Genomic DNA, 17952 nt, shown 5'->3' with positions numbered 1-17952 from the left:
CCCCCAATTAGCTGGGATTATAGTGGCATGTGCTACCATGCCCATCCTGATGTTTTACTAAGTGGAAGTTACCAGATGATGTGTTTAGTATGTTTTAATTTTCATCAAAGCCCTTTGTCCTATATATAGAAATCCATGTATTGAGAGCAAAAGACAGGATTCCATTCTATTACAGAATAAAGAGGCTTTGCTTCATAGGAAAGGATACAATTTGGAAAGGATACAATCTCATTTTTTTTACCAACTTGGGAGTAAGGTTTTCTTTATTGCTATTTAATATCAATATGTAATATAGTAAGTTGTTTAGTAATATTAGCATTGTAGTCTGATGTATAAAGTGTATTAGAATAAGCTCTATTTTCAACAGCTAAGAGAAAAAAATAGAATTAATGATCTATGTATTTCAAAAGAATTTTATTTTTTGTTGCTTTGAGATAGAATGTCACTGTGTAGCCTAAGTTGGCTGAGAACTCACTACATAGTAGTTCAGGCTGGCCTTAGAAGTGCAGCAATTCCTTCTGCTGCAGTGTAGAGGTAAGCCTTCCCAGTGTAGAGGTAAGAGGCTTCAGACTTGGAATCGTTAAAATACCTTTTTCCTGAATGCTTCCAATTCAGTGCTGTGTAACGGGCCATTATTACTGATGACAGTATATTCTAGTATACTTTTTGTTTTTAAGTTCCCCTCCTCCACTTATAATGCCTCTGTTGAGGGTAAAACAAAACCAAACATATCCTGGGAAATAGCTTGTGTGAATAGAAGGAATGGAACCCTGATTGCCAGAATAAAATAAAAAGCCAGGTAATAGCAGCCACCTATAAAAATCTGCTCTCCAAAAGTAGAGACAGGATCCCCAGCCCAGCTAGTCAGCTAGACCTGGTGGAACGGGACAGGGGGGTGGGAGGAGCTCGGGAGAGACTCTGTCTCAGGAAATAAAGTGGACATTGATTGAGATACCCAAAGTCAGCATGTACACACACACACACACACACACACACACACACACACACACACACACACACACACACACACTTTCTTTCTCTCCCTCTGTCCCCCCCCCTTCATGCACAGATACAGATAGAGAAATTAAAATAATCAGAAACAAATTTGTAGGAGTAACTATGAGATGGTATATATGATGCTTTTTTTTTTTTTTTTAACCTTTCCCTACAAAATTAGAGGACTCCCTTCCAGTATGATAGTTTGAGGCATTTAGATTTCATAGAAAAACATGGTTTTGTGACACAGCAGTTAATCCTGACTGAAAGCTTGTTAACATTTGACACTAGACTCAAAGGCACATCTCTTCAGTACAAAACCAACTACTTCTTTTAGTGTTTACACACACACACACACACACACAACTTTTTAAAAATGTATCCTTTGTTTTTCACATCATGCATCTCCATCACATTCATTTCCCTGTCCCTTCATATTCCCCTCTGCCCATGTAACCCCTCCCCCCCCCAATAAAATAAAATGTAAAAGGGGAAAAAAGGAGAAATCAATTTCGGCTTGGAAGGTTCAGTGTGACACAGTGAGTCATAGTAAACCCTTTCATCCACATATCTTTACTTGCAAGTAAGTGTTCATTGCAGAGAGTCATTGGTCTTGTTGAAGGCCTCTGGTTTCTGCTACACTGTCAATGCTGAGCCCTCACTGGGACTCCTCTTGGTTATCCTGCTGCTGCCCTGTGTTGTGGAGGTCCTGTAGTTTTGGGTCTGCAGGACCAGTCCCTTCATATGCTTCAGCAGATCACAAATGGGGTGGATGTTGGGGTGGGCTGATTGGGTGGGCTGATCCATAATCCTATTTCTGGGCCTGGGTAGTTACAGGGTTGGTCAGCTGACCAGCTAGCTCTCCCTTGTCCTCACCGCCAGGATGAGCTCACCTGCATTGCGCTAGCTATTTCACCCTTTGCAGTGATGAACCGGTGGGTGGGGGCCGCAGGCCATCTGCTTTCATGACCTTTGGGCCCGTTCTCCTACACCTATACCTTCAGGGCCAGCTGTACTGTGTTGACCAGGTGTGTAGGGGCCATTCTCCAGAGTGCTGCAACTCATGAGGGGCAGGGACAGCTCTCCTACTCTTATGGCCTCAGGGCCAGCTCACTCACCTGCCTCAGACATTGATGGGCTCTGTGTGTGTGTGTGTGTGTGTGTGTGTGTGTGTGTGTGTGTGTGTGTGTGTGTGTGTGTGTGTATACTCTCCCCTGCCCATGCTGCCTCATGATAGATGAGTAAAGGGGGGCAGCTCTCCCATGCTCACAACTTCGGGGCTGGCTTACCCACATCTTTGCCAATGGGGTTGGCTCTATGTACTGCCCACTGGAGGTGTAGGGCCTGCTCTGCCCCCTTGTGTTGCAGCTGGTGGAGGACAGGAACAGCTCTCCTGCTCTTGTGACCTCAGGGCCAGCTCTCCCACCTGCCCCAGGTGGTGGTGTGGGGGCGAGGTGGTTATGTATATTTCTAATGTATTTTAATGAAAAGTATTTTCCTTAGAAGATAATAATATTCTTTCTATGGACTTGGAGTGTATTTTTAAAAGATGTAATTGAGCTGAAGAGATGGCTCAATATTAAAAGTACTTTTGAATACTCCTAGCAAGCAAGATCCAACCAATAGCTAACATGCCTGTATCCCTAGCATTGTAGTTGGTGGGGAGCAGAAACAGGAATATTATAAGGGAGCTGGTGGCTGCTAGCCTAGCTCCAGGTTCTATGTAAGAACCTGTCTCAAAGGAATACGGCTGAGAGTCATGGAGCAGGTCACCTGATGTCCTCCACTGAGCTCTGTGCACAGGCATCCACATACAATTTTGTTCACGCACTCCCTCCCATTTAATTGTAATGATAATATCTTTTATATTCATATAGCCTCTTAAATTTCATGTATTTATAAAAACATACATAATCAGCTAAGGTATAACTAAATTGAAGGCTATTAAAAGTCTTATCCATAATGTGTTTCTGTTGTAATTTAAAAATTTAAGTAAAAACATGGTATTTGGGTTTACCTACAAAGTATATGAGGTTTTTATTTCTCCATAAGACATAGGTAAATGCATATAGCTATAATTCCAGGAATTTGCAAACATCTTTAGGACACATAGGAACTAAAGCTTATAATTTCCTGATTCCCTGCATTCCTTTCCTGGGAATTTTGATCAAGTCTGTCTTTTGAGTTTATATAGTGATGGTGCAGGTAAATGTTTGGGTGTTGAAATGGTAAGTCCAATCTGAGCATAGCTCCAGATGAGTGGAGATCTCTCAGTGCTCTGTGATTTGAAAGTGAGTGTAAGTGAACTGCTTTTCTATCTCCTAATATTTTAGAAATAAAGGTTCCTTCCCCTGTGACTCTGTTGGTACTTGGTGAGAACAGTTAAGATAAACCCATTGTGTTAGGGTTTCTGTTGCTGTGAGGAAACATCCATAAACAACTTAGAGAGGAAAGGGTTTGTTTCAGCTTAGAGTTTTCCATCACAGTCTATCCTTGAGAATAGTCAGGGCAATAACTCAAACAGGGCGTGGAGGCAGAAGCTGATTGATGCAGAGGCCATACTGGAGAGTTACATGCTGACTTGCCCTCATGATTTGCTCAGCCTGTTTTCTAAAAGAGGGCCACATGCTATCTTTGCTTTAAATAGAATTTGGTAATTAGAGAAAATGGTTGTGTTTTAAAAGTTGTGAGTCTTTCTCTGTACTTTGTGAATATAGTAAGTGGATGGTAATATGGTTGTGTTACCCAGTGGTCCTTTTCTTCTGCTTCTTCATCCATTTCTGTCCTCGTCATTCTTTCCATTTTCTTGTAAGAGAAAATAGCTCAGGAAACTTGTTAATGGTCATAGTGTCTGAGAAACTCTAGATCTTTGTCAGAATCTCCTGGATGCTGCTGGTCCTGGCCCTAAGCATCATTGCTTGGGGTGGGAGTTTTTAATAATACTCTAAGCAGTGGCTAAGGTTGATAGTAGAAAACAAAGGGTAAGTTTTGCTTTGTTTTGTTTTTCTGCGGTTTTGTAGTTCAAAGAACCAAAGTGTTTCCTTTGGTTGGTAGGCTGCAGGTGTTTTCCTTAGCAAGCACTCATTTGAAAGTCCTTCTCTGCCAATATATATTCTTTGATAAATAAGAAAAGACCCTATTTCCAGTCCCCCCCTCCTTCTAAAATGATTATCAGGTGTCACAGGAACACTTACCCCTGGATTGTCCTTTTGGGATTACCAGTTTTCTAGAACAATGTCCTCTTGTTTCAGAATCCCTTTCCATTCATCATTGTCTTTATGTTAACATGTCATGTATGTTAACATATATAAAGGTTTGTAGATGCTTTGTCTCTTTCTATGGGTCAGTTTTATTTAAATAAGAGGTAAAATGAATTTGTAATTAAACTTGTCTATTAGGGTTTGTTTGGAAACGGAACTGCCTCTATGTGATAAAAGGATTGCAGTTATTCACAGACCATTTTGATCTCACCAAGAAGCCTCTCTGGCTAGGGGTGGAGTGTAAGGCCTCTTATCCTAGCATGATGGAGGTCAGCGCAGAAGAATCATGGGTTTGAGGACAGCTTGGATTGTATAAGGAGACCTTGTCTCAACTCCCTCACACCCAAAGAATGCAACCAAATGGAAAAATCAACCCACTCCCTCTTCTTAAGACAGGGTCTTTCTCTGTAACTCAGGCTGACCCAGGACTTGTTGTCTTGTTGTGTGGTCCACACTAGCTTTGTACTTGGAACCACCCTGGCTCTACCTTCCAAGATGAAGGCTTGTACTACCATGCCCAGCTATAATACTTTTTAAAAAAGACAACTGTGGCGGGGGGGGGGGGGGGAACGCTTTGGTTCTTTGAGCTTGGGAACCTTAGAAGAGCAAAGCAAAACGAACCGTACATACCCTTTGTTTTCTGCGTGAGAGACATTTTTAGTAGCTGATAATACTTTAAAGGTATTTTCCCCCCAGAGTTTCTGTTATGAAAGCTAAAAATAAATGAGAATGAGATTTAAAGAACAGGTTGAAAAAATGGAGCTGGACCTCTGACACCACTGTTGTCTTGCTTTGGGAAAGTCAGCATAAGATTGTAATGCTGGTTTAGCATAGTCAGTGCTGTAATAACAGAATCTTTACAAGTTACATTAATGATGAATATCTGTTCTTGTTTTCCCTTTGTTTCAGGTTTCCCCTCAAAAAACCTATAAGGTAAGCTGTTCAGTTATTTTTATACAGAAGTTGGAGTTAAACTTTAATTAGAAGCATTCCTTTGAAATTATGGGGATTTTTGTGGTTTTTGAGAGTGAGGATTTAAGCAGTACAAACTTTCATAATGCTTCACAGATTTCAAGTACAACAGGTGTTGCATATTTTTTCTGGAACACAGCCTTGTTTTGATAATATTTTCTGTGTTTTTAATGTAAGCATTTAAAAAGTTTATTCAAATTGACACTTTAAGGTCACTCCCTATGAAGAAATTTAATTTTAAAACCCGTGACTGTTTTGAATTGTGAGTTGCATGGGGAGGTGAAAATGGATTGCTAGTTTGGGTATGTGTTGTCACTTGATTGCCTGTTACTTCCTGTAATAACTGTGGCACTGTTTTAGTTTTAATTACTGTAAAACAATAATGGGAAAATATTAATGGACTCAAATTTGTCTGTGCCCATGTCTATCACATACATTTTGAGCACTTGTGCTTTAACATCTTATGTTCTCTCACCTTAGTTATCCTAAGTATTATTTAAAATATTATAAGATGCCATTCCTAGTAATTCTAGCCTTTCAGTTAGTTAGAAGTATGTGTACCATAGGTTATTTTTTTCTTCTTTTTTAATTGCCTAACCATCATCTGATGCTTGCAATTGTTTAAGTTATAATAAAAACAATAATTTTGGTGTCATCTTGGGCCCAAGGGCAGTTGGCTAAGGCTTCAGTTGTGTGGCAGCAGGGTTGAAGTGAGCCTTGCCTGATGTAGGTTTGTTTTTATATTTGTTATATTTATATAGTGATGTCAGCTTGACTATAGTATGTATAATGTCAGGGAATGTGTTGAATTTTTTGAGGTGCTTTTTTCTGACTGTTAAATGAACTGTAAAAATCAGTAAACTATAGGCTGTTATTTTTGAGAATAAAATTAATGTTAGTAATAAACACTACTTTTACTGCTTGAGAACCTTTTATAACCAAGAAAATATGTGTGTGGTATATTTTATATAAGTTGAATTTTAAAGCTCTTTGAAAAATATAGAAGCCTTGCTGGGACCTGGGAAATGGCTTAGTGGTTAAGTGGGCTTGTTGCTCTTGTAGAGGACCACAGTTTGGTCTCTATCACCCATATTTGGTAGCTCTCAATCTTCTGTAATACCATCTGCAAGGAACTTTATACTTTCTACTGACTTTATGGGTACCTGCATACAATATGCAAATAAACATAAACACACACACACACACACCTTAAAAGGTGCATTTGTGTAATTTTTATATGAAGTTTTATTGTTATGTTTCATTTTAAAGTAAATATTTGATTGTTTTCACTTAGGCATGGAAGTATTTTGAACCGAGAGTCACCAACAGATAAGAAACAGAAAGTTGAACGCAGTACATCACATGATTTTGACCCCACAGGTAAAAATACCCTTGTTTTCCCAAAGGATGTATTGAGGATAATGAAACTCAGAATCTTACAACTTAGGTGAATTGAAACACTCAGGTGTGGTTATTCCTACCCCTCAGCCCTACCCTGCAGTTGTATAATAGTGCTGCAGTCAGCAGGAATGAATGATGTTGAACTCAGCATTTAGACATCACAGTGGAAGGAAGCGTCATTGTAGGAATCATGATAGTCACAGAAATAGTGATGTCATGATTAGAGATTGACTTAAAACTCAGCTGTGATTGTGAATTAATTAATTAGCTGCAGTGCAACTTGGAAAAATTTATAATTAAGCAAATGAATAGAAATTTTCTTATTTCATCTTCCCTACCCATCATTTTTTTGGACATGTTTGTTTTTGTTTTTTTGTGGGTTTCTTTGTGTATCTCTGGCTGTTCTGGAATTCGCTCTGTAGACCAGGTTGGCCTCAAACTCAGAGATCCATTCACCTGCCTTGAGCACTAGAATTTAAAGGTGTGTGCCACTGCTACTTGACTTGTGGATTTTTTTTTTTTTTTTTTTTTTTTTTTTTTGGAGACAGAGTCTTCTTTTATAGGTCAGGCTGGCCTTAAATTTATGATCCTTCTGTTTTAGCCTCTCAAGTGCTGGCATTCTAGGCATGTGCCACAGTGCCTAGCAGAAATCCTTCCCTTTCTTCAAGTGCTCTGAACTCAGTTGTCTTGCAGCCTCCATCATGTTGATTTTTCCTAGAACTTTCATATCAGCCAACATGTTTATATATTTATATATATGCACATATATACACATATATACATACACACATATGCATACACACACATACACACAGAGAGAGATAGAGAGATAGAGATGGTTTATCTGTGTAGCTTTGGAGCCTGGCCTGGAACTTGCTCTGTAGCCCAGGCTGGCCTCAACCTCATAGATAGAGATCAGCCTGCCGCTGCCTCCTGAGTGCTGGGATTAAAGGCGTGTGCCAACACTGCCTGGCCCATAATTTATATTCTTAATCTTATACACAAGATTGAATTCTGTTGCCTTTTCCTTTCTCCATGTAATATCAGTGTTTGCATTTTCTATTTGAAATTTACATGTTCTTTGAGCATGTATTATTTAGTTGTGTGTCCCTGTGGCCAAAAATAAACAATACACCAGTCTGAGATGCATAAATACGTTTATTAAAGATTTTCTACTATTGACAGGTATGGTGTCACACACCTTTAATCTCAGTACTTGGGAGGCAGAGGTAGAGGCAGAGGCAGAGGCAGGCAGATCTCTGTAATTTGAGGCCAGTCTGGTCTGTAAAGCAAGTTCCACACAGAGAAACCCCTGTGTCCAAAAAAAAAAAAAAAAAAAAAATTAACTTAGAAATATAATTTTAGATATTCAATAAAGTGTTAATATTTGTTTGAATAACTGAAATGTACTATATATCTTAGGATAGTTTTCTTAATTTTTGAAAACATTTGTAAGCATTTATCTTAGAAGGAAAAAATTAAGAAGTACTAAGTAATGAATAGTTTGCTTTGCAGCTTGGGTAGACGTAAATAAATTAACACTTGGTTTAGATGGCTTTGGTAGTGGGAGTAGTAATGTGTCAGAGAACTCCATGAAAGCTCTGCACTTCTGATGCCCAGGTTCCAGTCATGAGCTCAGAGGATTTTAGTTAGTTGTATAGCTAGTTATTGCCCTTAATAGTGGTCACAAGTTTCTTCCCTATGTTCAGGAAAACGCCATAATCTTTTTAGTCTTGGTAGACATATTCTGTATACTTGTCTGTGAGGTGCCCATTTCCAAAGACAGATCTCTCAAGGATGTACTGTACTTCATGGTGAACTGAGTGTAGCTTGAAGTGCTTTTTTTCATCTCTACCAGATGATATATGGCGTAGACTATTCATGTGTTATTTTGTTTGTATTTTTTTTATTTACTGTCTTTTCTTCCATAATCTGTAAACATGTCATTACCTGTGCTATTCATGACTGACTGTTCTAAGTGCTATCACCTGTGATGTTCATACTTCATGTTTGCACAATTTAACTTGATCATGACTCGTTCTTTTATCCCCCATGAAGTTTCCCCCTTCCATTGGTCTCCATGTTTTCTATATCTCTCCTTTTCTCCCGCTCTTGTGCAGATAGCTCCTCCAAGAAGACAAAGGCTAGTTCAGAGGAGAGTAGATCCGAGATCTATGGTAAGCTGATGTAGCTAATGTGGCCTTGCACCTTTGCAGCTTGCTTCATGCTGTCTCATTTTGTTTTTTGGTAACTGCAGCCTTTCTTGTCTGCTCTGCATGGCATGATCTTCTGCAGGGAAAGGGAGCCTGGGGTTCGATGGCTGTGATATGGAAGCTTAAGATGACTAGAAGCTAATGCTGATAGGTTGAGAATAGGCCATGTTACCCATTTCCTCCTTGTTTATCTTAGGAAAATGGGTCAGGTGCCTCTGAATAGCATGGATGGGTTTTGAATTATTGTCAACCTCTTCTGGTCTCATTCACAGGTTTTGAATTATGTCGAATTTAAGCAGCTCAGTCATTTCTTATAAGAAGAGTTCTGACATCATTTAAGTGTGTTAGTAATTCTTTGAAGTTTTTGTTTTATCTTTCATTTATAATTTTTTAAATCATTTAAAAATTTAAGTCACTTGAAGAGTCCATTCTTATAAAACGTATCCCCAATTGCAAAAATTTTTAAGTGTTTTATTTTCAGGCTTAAAACATTTGTGCCTTCTGGAAGTTTCCTTGAAACTTACTCTGAATAGGAAAACTTCAAAGTGCCCTTATAAAAGAATGATGATCGGACACACAATGAAAATATGAGTGTTTCCAGACTCTGTCCTGCTGTCCTAAATACATCAAAGTATTATGGCATTATATAGATTTTCCCTATTTGTTTTTTGAAGGTTTTTGGAGCAGGGTTTTACTGTGCAGCCCCAGGCTGTCCTGGAATACACTTTGTAGTTCAGCTGACCTCAAATTTGCAGTGTCTTCCTTCCTCTGCTTCCAGAATGCTGGGATGATATGCCTACACCAGCACACACTGCTGTCTAGTTAGGTTGTTAAGGAAAGTGAAGAGGTAAGGCATTGCCTGGAACCAGACTCCAGAAATCATCATTGGAAGAATAAGCAGACCAGACAAAGTCTTCTCTAACAGATCCAAGGTCTGTCTAGTGGAAGTTTACTCAGGTATATTTGTTTCTTACTTGGCCCTATATGAGGAGAAAAAAATGTATGGAATTAATTGTCCATGCTTCCTTGAGAACATTTGGCAGTTGATACCTGCTGGCATCTGATACAACTTAGTGCTGTGAAGCCTTAGTGCTTGGTTCTGAAGCAGTTAGTGCTTTATGTTAGGAACATGCTCATACGTTTTTTTTCTATCGTGTAGTTCAAAAGGAAATGTTTACCAGGCCTTGTGGCATGTTGAGTTTATGCTTTTCTTTCCTCCAAAGTAGTTTTTAATATTCTGTGTTTCTAATGGAAGTAAGGCTTTTTTTTTTTTTTAAAGGAATGTGAACATTATCTGTGTACTTCCATTCTTGCAGCAGCCTTTCCAGGGTTGTGGTTCACTTTTTCACCATTTTTCTAGGTCTCTCCTTTCCAGGGTTGTGGTTCACTTTTTCACCATTTTTCTAGGTCTCTGTGTGTAGGAGCTTGTTCATGTTGGGTAAAGATTAATGATTTAGGAGTCTGACAGAAAATATTTTACTAATAATTTTCTTAGAGTGATAGGAGTTTCATACTGGTTCAGACATGCAATTTGGCTCCGTGGAACAGAAGCATTTTAAGTGGTGCTCAGGAGGTAGGGTGTGGCCTCTTAGTGCATTTGTCCCTTGAGAACCCTTGAAATTCCTTTTTTTTTTTTTTTTTAATTGTTATTGGAGGAATTGAACTATGACTCCTCAATAAACACTCATTAGAGGGATGAGTTAATTAAGACAGCTAGCATGCGAACATTAGCCTTTCTCATTGTGGATGTGTATGTGGAGAGGCTGCTTTAGACTACAGTTAGCTTAGATGAAGAGAACACTCTAGGGAGTCAAGAAAAGCTTGGAAACAGGATAATGACTGAGTAGAGTCCTAGCAGCCTGGGACGCTCTGCTCAGTGATGGTCTTGTTATAAGCGTACTTGAAGCTGTGCGAAGTGTCCATTCTCTTCCCAGGATCAGATTCTTCAGTTGGCTGCTCAGTACAGATGTCACTCATCATTTCAATTGACTGTGCCATTTTTAGAGCTGCTTTGAGGGTTAGATTGACTTTGCTTATTTGAAGAGAAAAGCAAACGTAAAACTTGAGAATAGTCTGGTTAACATTCCATTTGTCTTCTGTACCTTTTGGAATCTATTGTATGTGTATGGATATGTTTTCTGAACTGTAATTTTAATGTGGCCAGTTTTCTATTATTTATAGATTCTTTTTGGAGACAGGTACTCATATAGCCCTATATGGCCTTCAATTCCTGATATCTGCCTCTACCTTTGAGTGCTGGACTTACAGGTATATATCACCATGGCTGGGTTGTTTTAAGACAGAGTCTTGCTATGTGACTCTGCCTGGCCTTGAACTCAGTGTGTAGTTCAGATTATAGGCATATCTCTAATACTGTAATGAAGAATTTTGTGGGTTACTGTGGGGTATCTGTGTGAGAATAAGCCATGTCCCTTAAAAGTCATCTTAGCACACTAGGGCTGCCATATCAAAGTACCACAGTCTATGTGGCTTAGAGAATAGAAATTGTATTTTCTGAGAGTTCTAGAAGCTAGATGTTTGATATATAAGTGCTGCTGTAGACTGGTGAGGTTGTAGATGGTTTTTTCCTCACTCTCTCTTCACTTAGGCCTTCTGGAGAGAGACTGAAATTTTGGTGTCTCTTTTCATTCTGTCAGGGGAGTCTCACCCTCATTGTCTCCTCTAACTCTACATACCTTCCAAGGCCCGCCTGCAGATACTATCACCTTAGGAGGCAGGGCAGCAACATAAGTTTTGAGAGGAGATGAACATTTACACCACACTAGAAGCAAACTGTTAATGCACGTTTCCCTTACCTGATATGCTTGTGACCAGACAGATGTGTTTTGGATTTTGAAATACTTGGCATATTTATGGTGGATTTGTAGGGGTGTAATCAGAGTCTTGACATTAGCTTTGCTAGTATTTTATACATAATATATATGCTAAATAACATAGTCTGAAGGTAATTTTTAATAATTTTGATTGGTCTGACTGAGATTTACCACGTGTAGTTAATGTGGAGCTTCCCACAGTGACATCATGTTGGCATATGAGAGGTTTCATATTTTGGAATAATTTAGAATTCAAATTTTTTAAGTATATTGCATTTATCTCATTCAAGTTTCTCATATCTTTAAAAGGAGACCTCTTGGTTTGACTCTTGCTCCCACCAACTTATTATTTTCTGTTCTTCAGCTTTTCAAGTAACATTCTACATGAACCTTATGTGTTCTCATAACTCATTCTTTACTCTTTTCCCTTCTTACTTGAAATTTTGCTTCTGAACTCACACTGTCTTAAAGGTGAATCAAAATGTCCTGCTTGAGAACCTGTTAGCTTTGTCTGCGTTCATACCTCCTCTGAACTACTTGACAGTGCAGATACCTTTTCTTGCTTTTTGTAACATCTCTTTGATCGGATTCCTTTCTTTTTGTTATTGGGTTGTCTTGTTTATTTGATTGGCAGCTCATTTTAACCCTACAGGTGTGTGTGTGTGTGTGTGTGTGTGTGTGTGTGTATTTGTGTATGTGCACATGTGTGTTTGTGCCCATGATCCTGTGTGTATGCATGTGTGTTTGTGTCTATGTTCTTGTGTGTGCATTTGTTTGTGCCTGTGTTCCTCTGTGTGTATACACATGTTTGTGCGTGTTCTTCTTTGTGCACACATGTGGATGTGGGGTATCTTCTTTGATTGTTTTTCATCTTAGTTTTTTGAGACACGGTCTCACTGAACCTGGGGCTCACCAACTCAGGTAGGTTGGTTGGCTAAGCAAGCTCTATGGATCCTCAACACTATCCCCCAGCACTGGAATTACTGATGTACAATATAGTCTGTGTTCAGCTTTTATGTTGATGTTAGGGATCCCTCCTTCCCTTGCCCCTCCTCCCCTCTCCCCTCTCCTTCTCTCCCCTCTCTCTCCCTACCTCTCTCTTTTCCCCTCCCCTCCCCTCTCCTCCCCTTCCCCTCCTCTCCCTCAAAGAGGGTCTCATGTAGTCTAAGCTGCCTTCAAACTCTCTAGATAGCTAAAGATGACTTTGAATTCCGTAACTTCCTACTTCTTCCTCCCAAGTGATGAGATTAAAGATATGTATCACCTACATAGCCTAGTCACAGTCTTTTATACCTTTTTTAGTGTTCATCATATTATTAAACTATTTTAATGGATTCATAACTTTGGGATTTTTTAAATTTTTGTTTCAAGACAGGGTTTCTCTGTGTATCCCTGGCTATTCTGGAACTCACTCTATAGACCTGGCTTGGTGTCAAACTGAGATCTGCCTGCCTCTGCCTCTCAAGTGCTAGGATTCATAACTTTGTTCACTTCAGTTTCATGTTGATGTCATAATCTGTTTTGACCTGTCAAATTAATACTACTAAAATAAAGGGTTTGGTTATTCACTTGCTAGGAAAGCACAGATAAGTACTAATATATACTGTACATTGTTTCTAGTTTATCATTCTGCTTTAATCTTCTGTTTATCTCAGAGTACCAGGCTGCTTCCAGTTGTTTATCTCCCAAGTATGTTTTGGTCTTCTTGCTTTGCCCAGTGCAGCTCCTATTGTCTTGAGTGCTTAGTTTTCTTTCTGTAGTTTCCAATGCTGTTTATTCTCCAAGGCTCAGTTCAGACACTGATACATCATTATCATGCAGTTAGATATGAGGAATAAGTTCAAGATAGTTGTCCCTCATGTCTTAGAAGGATGTTATATTCTTGAACTGTAAAAAGTATTAAGTATTAACTATTCTTACCAGAATAATAATAACCATATGAAGGAAAACTTTGATTAATTAGCTACATTTAGCCATTCTGCAATGTGTATGTACTTCAGAACATTATATTATAGATAAAAAACAAGACAGTTTTGTCAATAAAAGCCTCCCTCACAATGCTTTTCTAGGATTGCCCAGCTACATTTGTTGTTTGTGAACATTGGCATCTGGCTTTGTGTGGAGTTACTTGCATCTGTACTCATTATTGCAAATCTCATAATGCCTGACTTGCTGAAAATGAGTTTTTGAATGAATGATTGTTGAAATCAAGATGATGGAATAGAATCTCATCTTAATTGGCTCTTTTCTTCCCTTCCAAAAAATTTTAAAATGTAAGTTAGAAAAGGGATTTGTTTCTGGTGGGCATCTAAAAGAATGAAGTCAGTGTGCTTGGAACTTGAGGTTCCTTGTGTTGGCAGCTTTGTGAATTTAGAATGTAGAAGCTTCTTAATCAAAGGATTATCTGAGGTCTTACTCATAAAACACGTATGTCTGGCAGCAGTTTAAAACTGAGCTGTTTTTATTAGGTTGCACATGATTTTTCTCCACACCCTTTCCTGCAGCTAATTCTTAAGAGGTGAGACGTAGAGAAGTTTGGTCATGCAGTAAAATAAAAGGTGAAGAAAGACTAATGTACGCTTTTTAAAGCAAATGTAGTATGGAAGGCTTAGCATATTGTCTTATGTGTTTAACACTTCAGTTTATTTAAATTTACTATCTGGCACTATAGTTGTAACCCCTTTTCAGGAATATATTTATAGTAAAACTTGAGAATACCTTCTCAGCAATTTCCATTCCTTTTATCACCCCCCACCCCCTGTCAAGCATTCCATAGACATAGTTTTTTCCACTTTGGTAGTTACCTGTTGAGTAAGGTGCATCTTTAGATGGGCATGGCAGTGTGTCCACAGCAGAGGAGGACCACAGATAGATAGTGAGTTCAAAGGCAACCTCCAGAGCCATGTAGCAAGACCTGCCTCAAAACAAGAAAACAAACACACAAAAAGGAGGATTTTTTTTTTTTTTTTTTTTGAGATATGGTTTTTCTTTGTAGTTGTGGCTGTCCTGGAACTCATTTTGTAGACCAGGCTGGCCTCTAACTTGCAAAGATATGCCTCCCCAGTGCTGGGATTAAAGGCATGTGACACCACTGCCCAGCTTCCAAGAGCAGTTTTTATGTTGGTTTTATTTCTATATTGTTATGTCAGAAAACCATGTTTTTTGTTATTGTGACAAAATACAACTTAGGAGAAGATATTGTTTGTATAAATTTGATAAGAGCATCTTGTACTTCATTGAGAGAATAAGCCTGACATCAGGTGATCAGCTCTGAGGTGAAATATCAAGACAGGAAATATTAGTTAGGGCCAGTAGAGATATTGGTTAGGAACAGATGGGGAATTAAATTGTTACAGACGGAGATTTGCCAGTAGATCCCTCATTACTGTGCCCTTAAGTTGTTTTCCTACCGTGAATAATCTTCAGGATTATGATTTTTCTTACTAAAAATGGTTGAGTGGTATTTAAATTTCATTTGTGGAAAATAAATTCAGACCTACATTTATTATTATTTTTGTCAAAGATTTGTTTTTATTTTGTTTGTTTCTGTGAGTATGTGCACACCCGAGTGAGGGTGCCCACAGAGGTCAGAAGAGAGTATTGAACACCTTGAAACTGTAGTTATGTGTGAATATGATAGGGGTGCTGGGATTCAAACTATGCTCTTCATGATTGAACAAGCACGCTTTACCTATAAGCCATCTCTTCAGCCCCATAGTATATTAAAACAAAACAAAAACAAACAAAAATAGCGAGTGAGTGTGTGTGTGTGTGCTTGCTGACATGCACACTTTAACAAGCCACAGTATGAGTGTAAAGGTCAGAGAACAGCATGCAGGAGTCAGTTTTTTCATTCCACTATGTGAGTTCCATGGTTGAGTTCAGATTGTCAGGTTTAGAGCAAGTTGCTTTACCTGCTGAGCACTCTGTTTGACCATATTTGTTGAGACAGCGTTTCTTCACATTGTAACTCAAGCTGGCCTTGGACTTGCAGTCCTGTCCAGCCTCCTGAGTCCTAGCATTACATGATATATCAGATGCCCAGCTTAAATTCAAATAAGAAAGATGATCTAAATTTATTTTAATGACAGGTATTCTCATTTTGTAAAAATTTAGGTTCATTTGGTGTCATTGGTCACCTGTTATATGCCAGACATCATGGAAAGGAATACAAATAGGAGACTGTAATTGGTTTTTAGCCATTTGCAGACGAATGCAGAAGCCAGCATTGCAATGCTTTTTGATAAGGGCATAAAATAGAGATTTATGCTTACCAGTTCTCCATATGCACTGGAATGTGAATTACTATGGGGGAAAAACAAATGAAAACAACCCTTCCTATAAAAATCAAGAGCAAGGGAATGGAGACAGAACTACTCTGGTTGAGTTTCAATGAAGGTTAAGCTTTATTACTTTTTTCTGGTTGAACATTCTACCTGTTCTCATACAAATAGCTAGAATATAGTTCTTACCTAAGAGATAGTGACCTTATAAACTCATTGTTTGTATGATAGGTGTGATTATAAACTTCATAGTAAGAGATTTAACAGCAAAACACATGATGGATTATTTATGTAGTAAAAATTAGAAGACTTGATGAATGCTTGAGTTGGTGGGTTTTTGGTTTTTTTTTTAATTTTTAATTGTTGTTGATATGATGTTTCATGTATTACACCCTGACTCCAAGTTCCCTATGCAGCTGGGCCTGAGTTTGGACTCCGGATCACCCTGCACCCCTTCCATCTTCCTAGTACAAAGTTTACAGGTTTTTATATCATACATGATGGAAAGTGGATATTTTGGAGTTAGGAATCTGTTTTTATTTTGTCATATATCATGTTGTTTTAAAACTTATTTTAATGTTGTCCTTTCCTGCTGAGTCTGAACTCTTTGAGCGCAGGAACTCCTAATACTTTTGTATTTTTCACAGCACCTACATACTAGTGCTAGGTAACAAGTAGACAATCAGTAAAACTGCTAAGATGAGGATGTGTCTTTTCTATTTCTGTGAGGAGGTAACATGATCAAGGCAATGTACAGAAGGAAGAGATTATTTGGGGCTTACAGTTTCATGACTATTCGTGGTGGGAAGCATAGCAGCCAGGAGGCAGTTGGAGAAGAAGCTGAGAGCTCACATCTTTAACTACAACCATGAAGCAGAGAGAAACACTGAGAATGACATTGATTCTTTCTCCCAGTGACACACCTTCCTAAAAAGGATATACCTTATCCTTCTCAAAAAGTTCCATCTACTAGGAACCAGCCTATGGTGGCTGTTGTCATCCAAAATATCACAATGTGATAATTTAGTCAGTGTAGGTGATTTCAGTGTTACAGAAGGAATTTCTTCTTTTAAAGGGAGTCAAACTTTTCCTCAAGTAGATCATTTCTCTCAAGAATAAGACTCACTTGATTTATAAAATTATTTATTTACTTATTTGAGATGGGGCTCACTCTGAAGCCCTAGCTAGCCTTACATTCACAGAGATTTGCCTCCATCTGCCTCCTGAACGTTGGGTGCGAGCCATCACACCTGACTTTGATTTTGAGCAGAAGGTAACAGTAGATTTGAGCATTCTGAGAGACTGGATTTCTGAATTTTTTTTTTTTTTTAAGACTTACTGTGTGTGTGTTGCCTGTATGTATGCTTGTTTAATTGGAGTTACAGTTGTTATAGTTGTGAACCACCATGTGGGAACTGAAATCCAGGTTCTTCGCAAGAGCAACAAGGGCTCTTAACCACTGAACCATCTCTCCAGCCCCAAAATTTCTGAATTTTGATCGGTTTAGTGGTCAGTTTGTTATTATTACAAATTTAAATGTATGTAGATAGCACATAGGATAAAATAGAATAGTACTAGTAGTTTGGATTCAGTAGATCCGCATTGTCTGTATGTGTAAGACTTCCTTGCTTTTTCAGTGGCCCAATTCTTATGTATTAAAGAACATCAGCATCTCAGATTAGCAGTTAGAAGGTGTGTGTGTGTGTTTGTGTGTGTAGCAGTATATCTATTCCAGGGCTTTACACCTGCTGACTACATGCCCTTTCACTGAGCTAAGTCCTCATCTCTAAGGGTACTCAGAATAGCCAGAGTGAGTACTATGGAAGGAAAAGGAATGGGATGTGTGGGTTGCTCTTCTCCCTCTTCCTTACTCTTTCGTTTTGTTTTGTTTGTTTGTTTTGTTTTTTTTTTTTTTTTGGTCTCTTTTAGATGTAGAATAGAATAGCTAGGTGTAGGGGGCACTGACCTGTGCCAGCACAGGAGAATTGCAAGT

At 38.6% G+C, this 17952-nt stretch overlaps 1 protein-coding gene across 5 annotated transcripts in view; it reads left to right on the top strand.

Moving 5' to 3' along the window:
* Positions 1-17952, top strand: part of Arhgef12 (Rho guanine nucleotide exchange factor 12) — a 126920-nt gene that overhangs the window by 45872 nt on the left and 63096 nt on the right. For 4 of the 5 annotated variants that reach the window (XM_051197187.1, XM_051197184.1, XM_051197185.1 and 1 more), the window contains exons 2-4: positions 5166-5189; positions 6523-6608; positions 8750-8806. In XM_051197187.1, the coding sequence (XP_051053144.1) occupies positions 5166-5189; positions 6523-6608; positions 8750-8806 (167 nt within the window). The remainder of the gene's footprint in view (positions 1-5165; positions 5190-6522; positions 6609-8749; positions 8807-17952) is intronic. The other variant, XM_051197183.1, reaches the window with a different exon arrangement.

The sequence above is a fragment of the Phodopus roborovskii genome, unplaced genomic scaffold (assembly GCF_943737965.1).
Source record: "Phodopus roborovskii unplaced genomic scaffold, PHOROB, whole genome shotgun sequence".
Lineage (NCBI taxonomy): Eukaryota > Metazoa > Chordata > Mammalia > Rodentia > Cricetidae > Phodopus > Phodopus roborovskii.
This window is presented reverse-complemented; position numbering and strand designations above follow the sequence as displayed.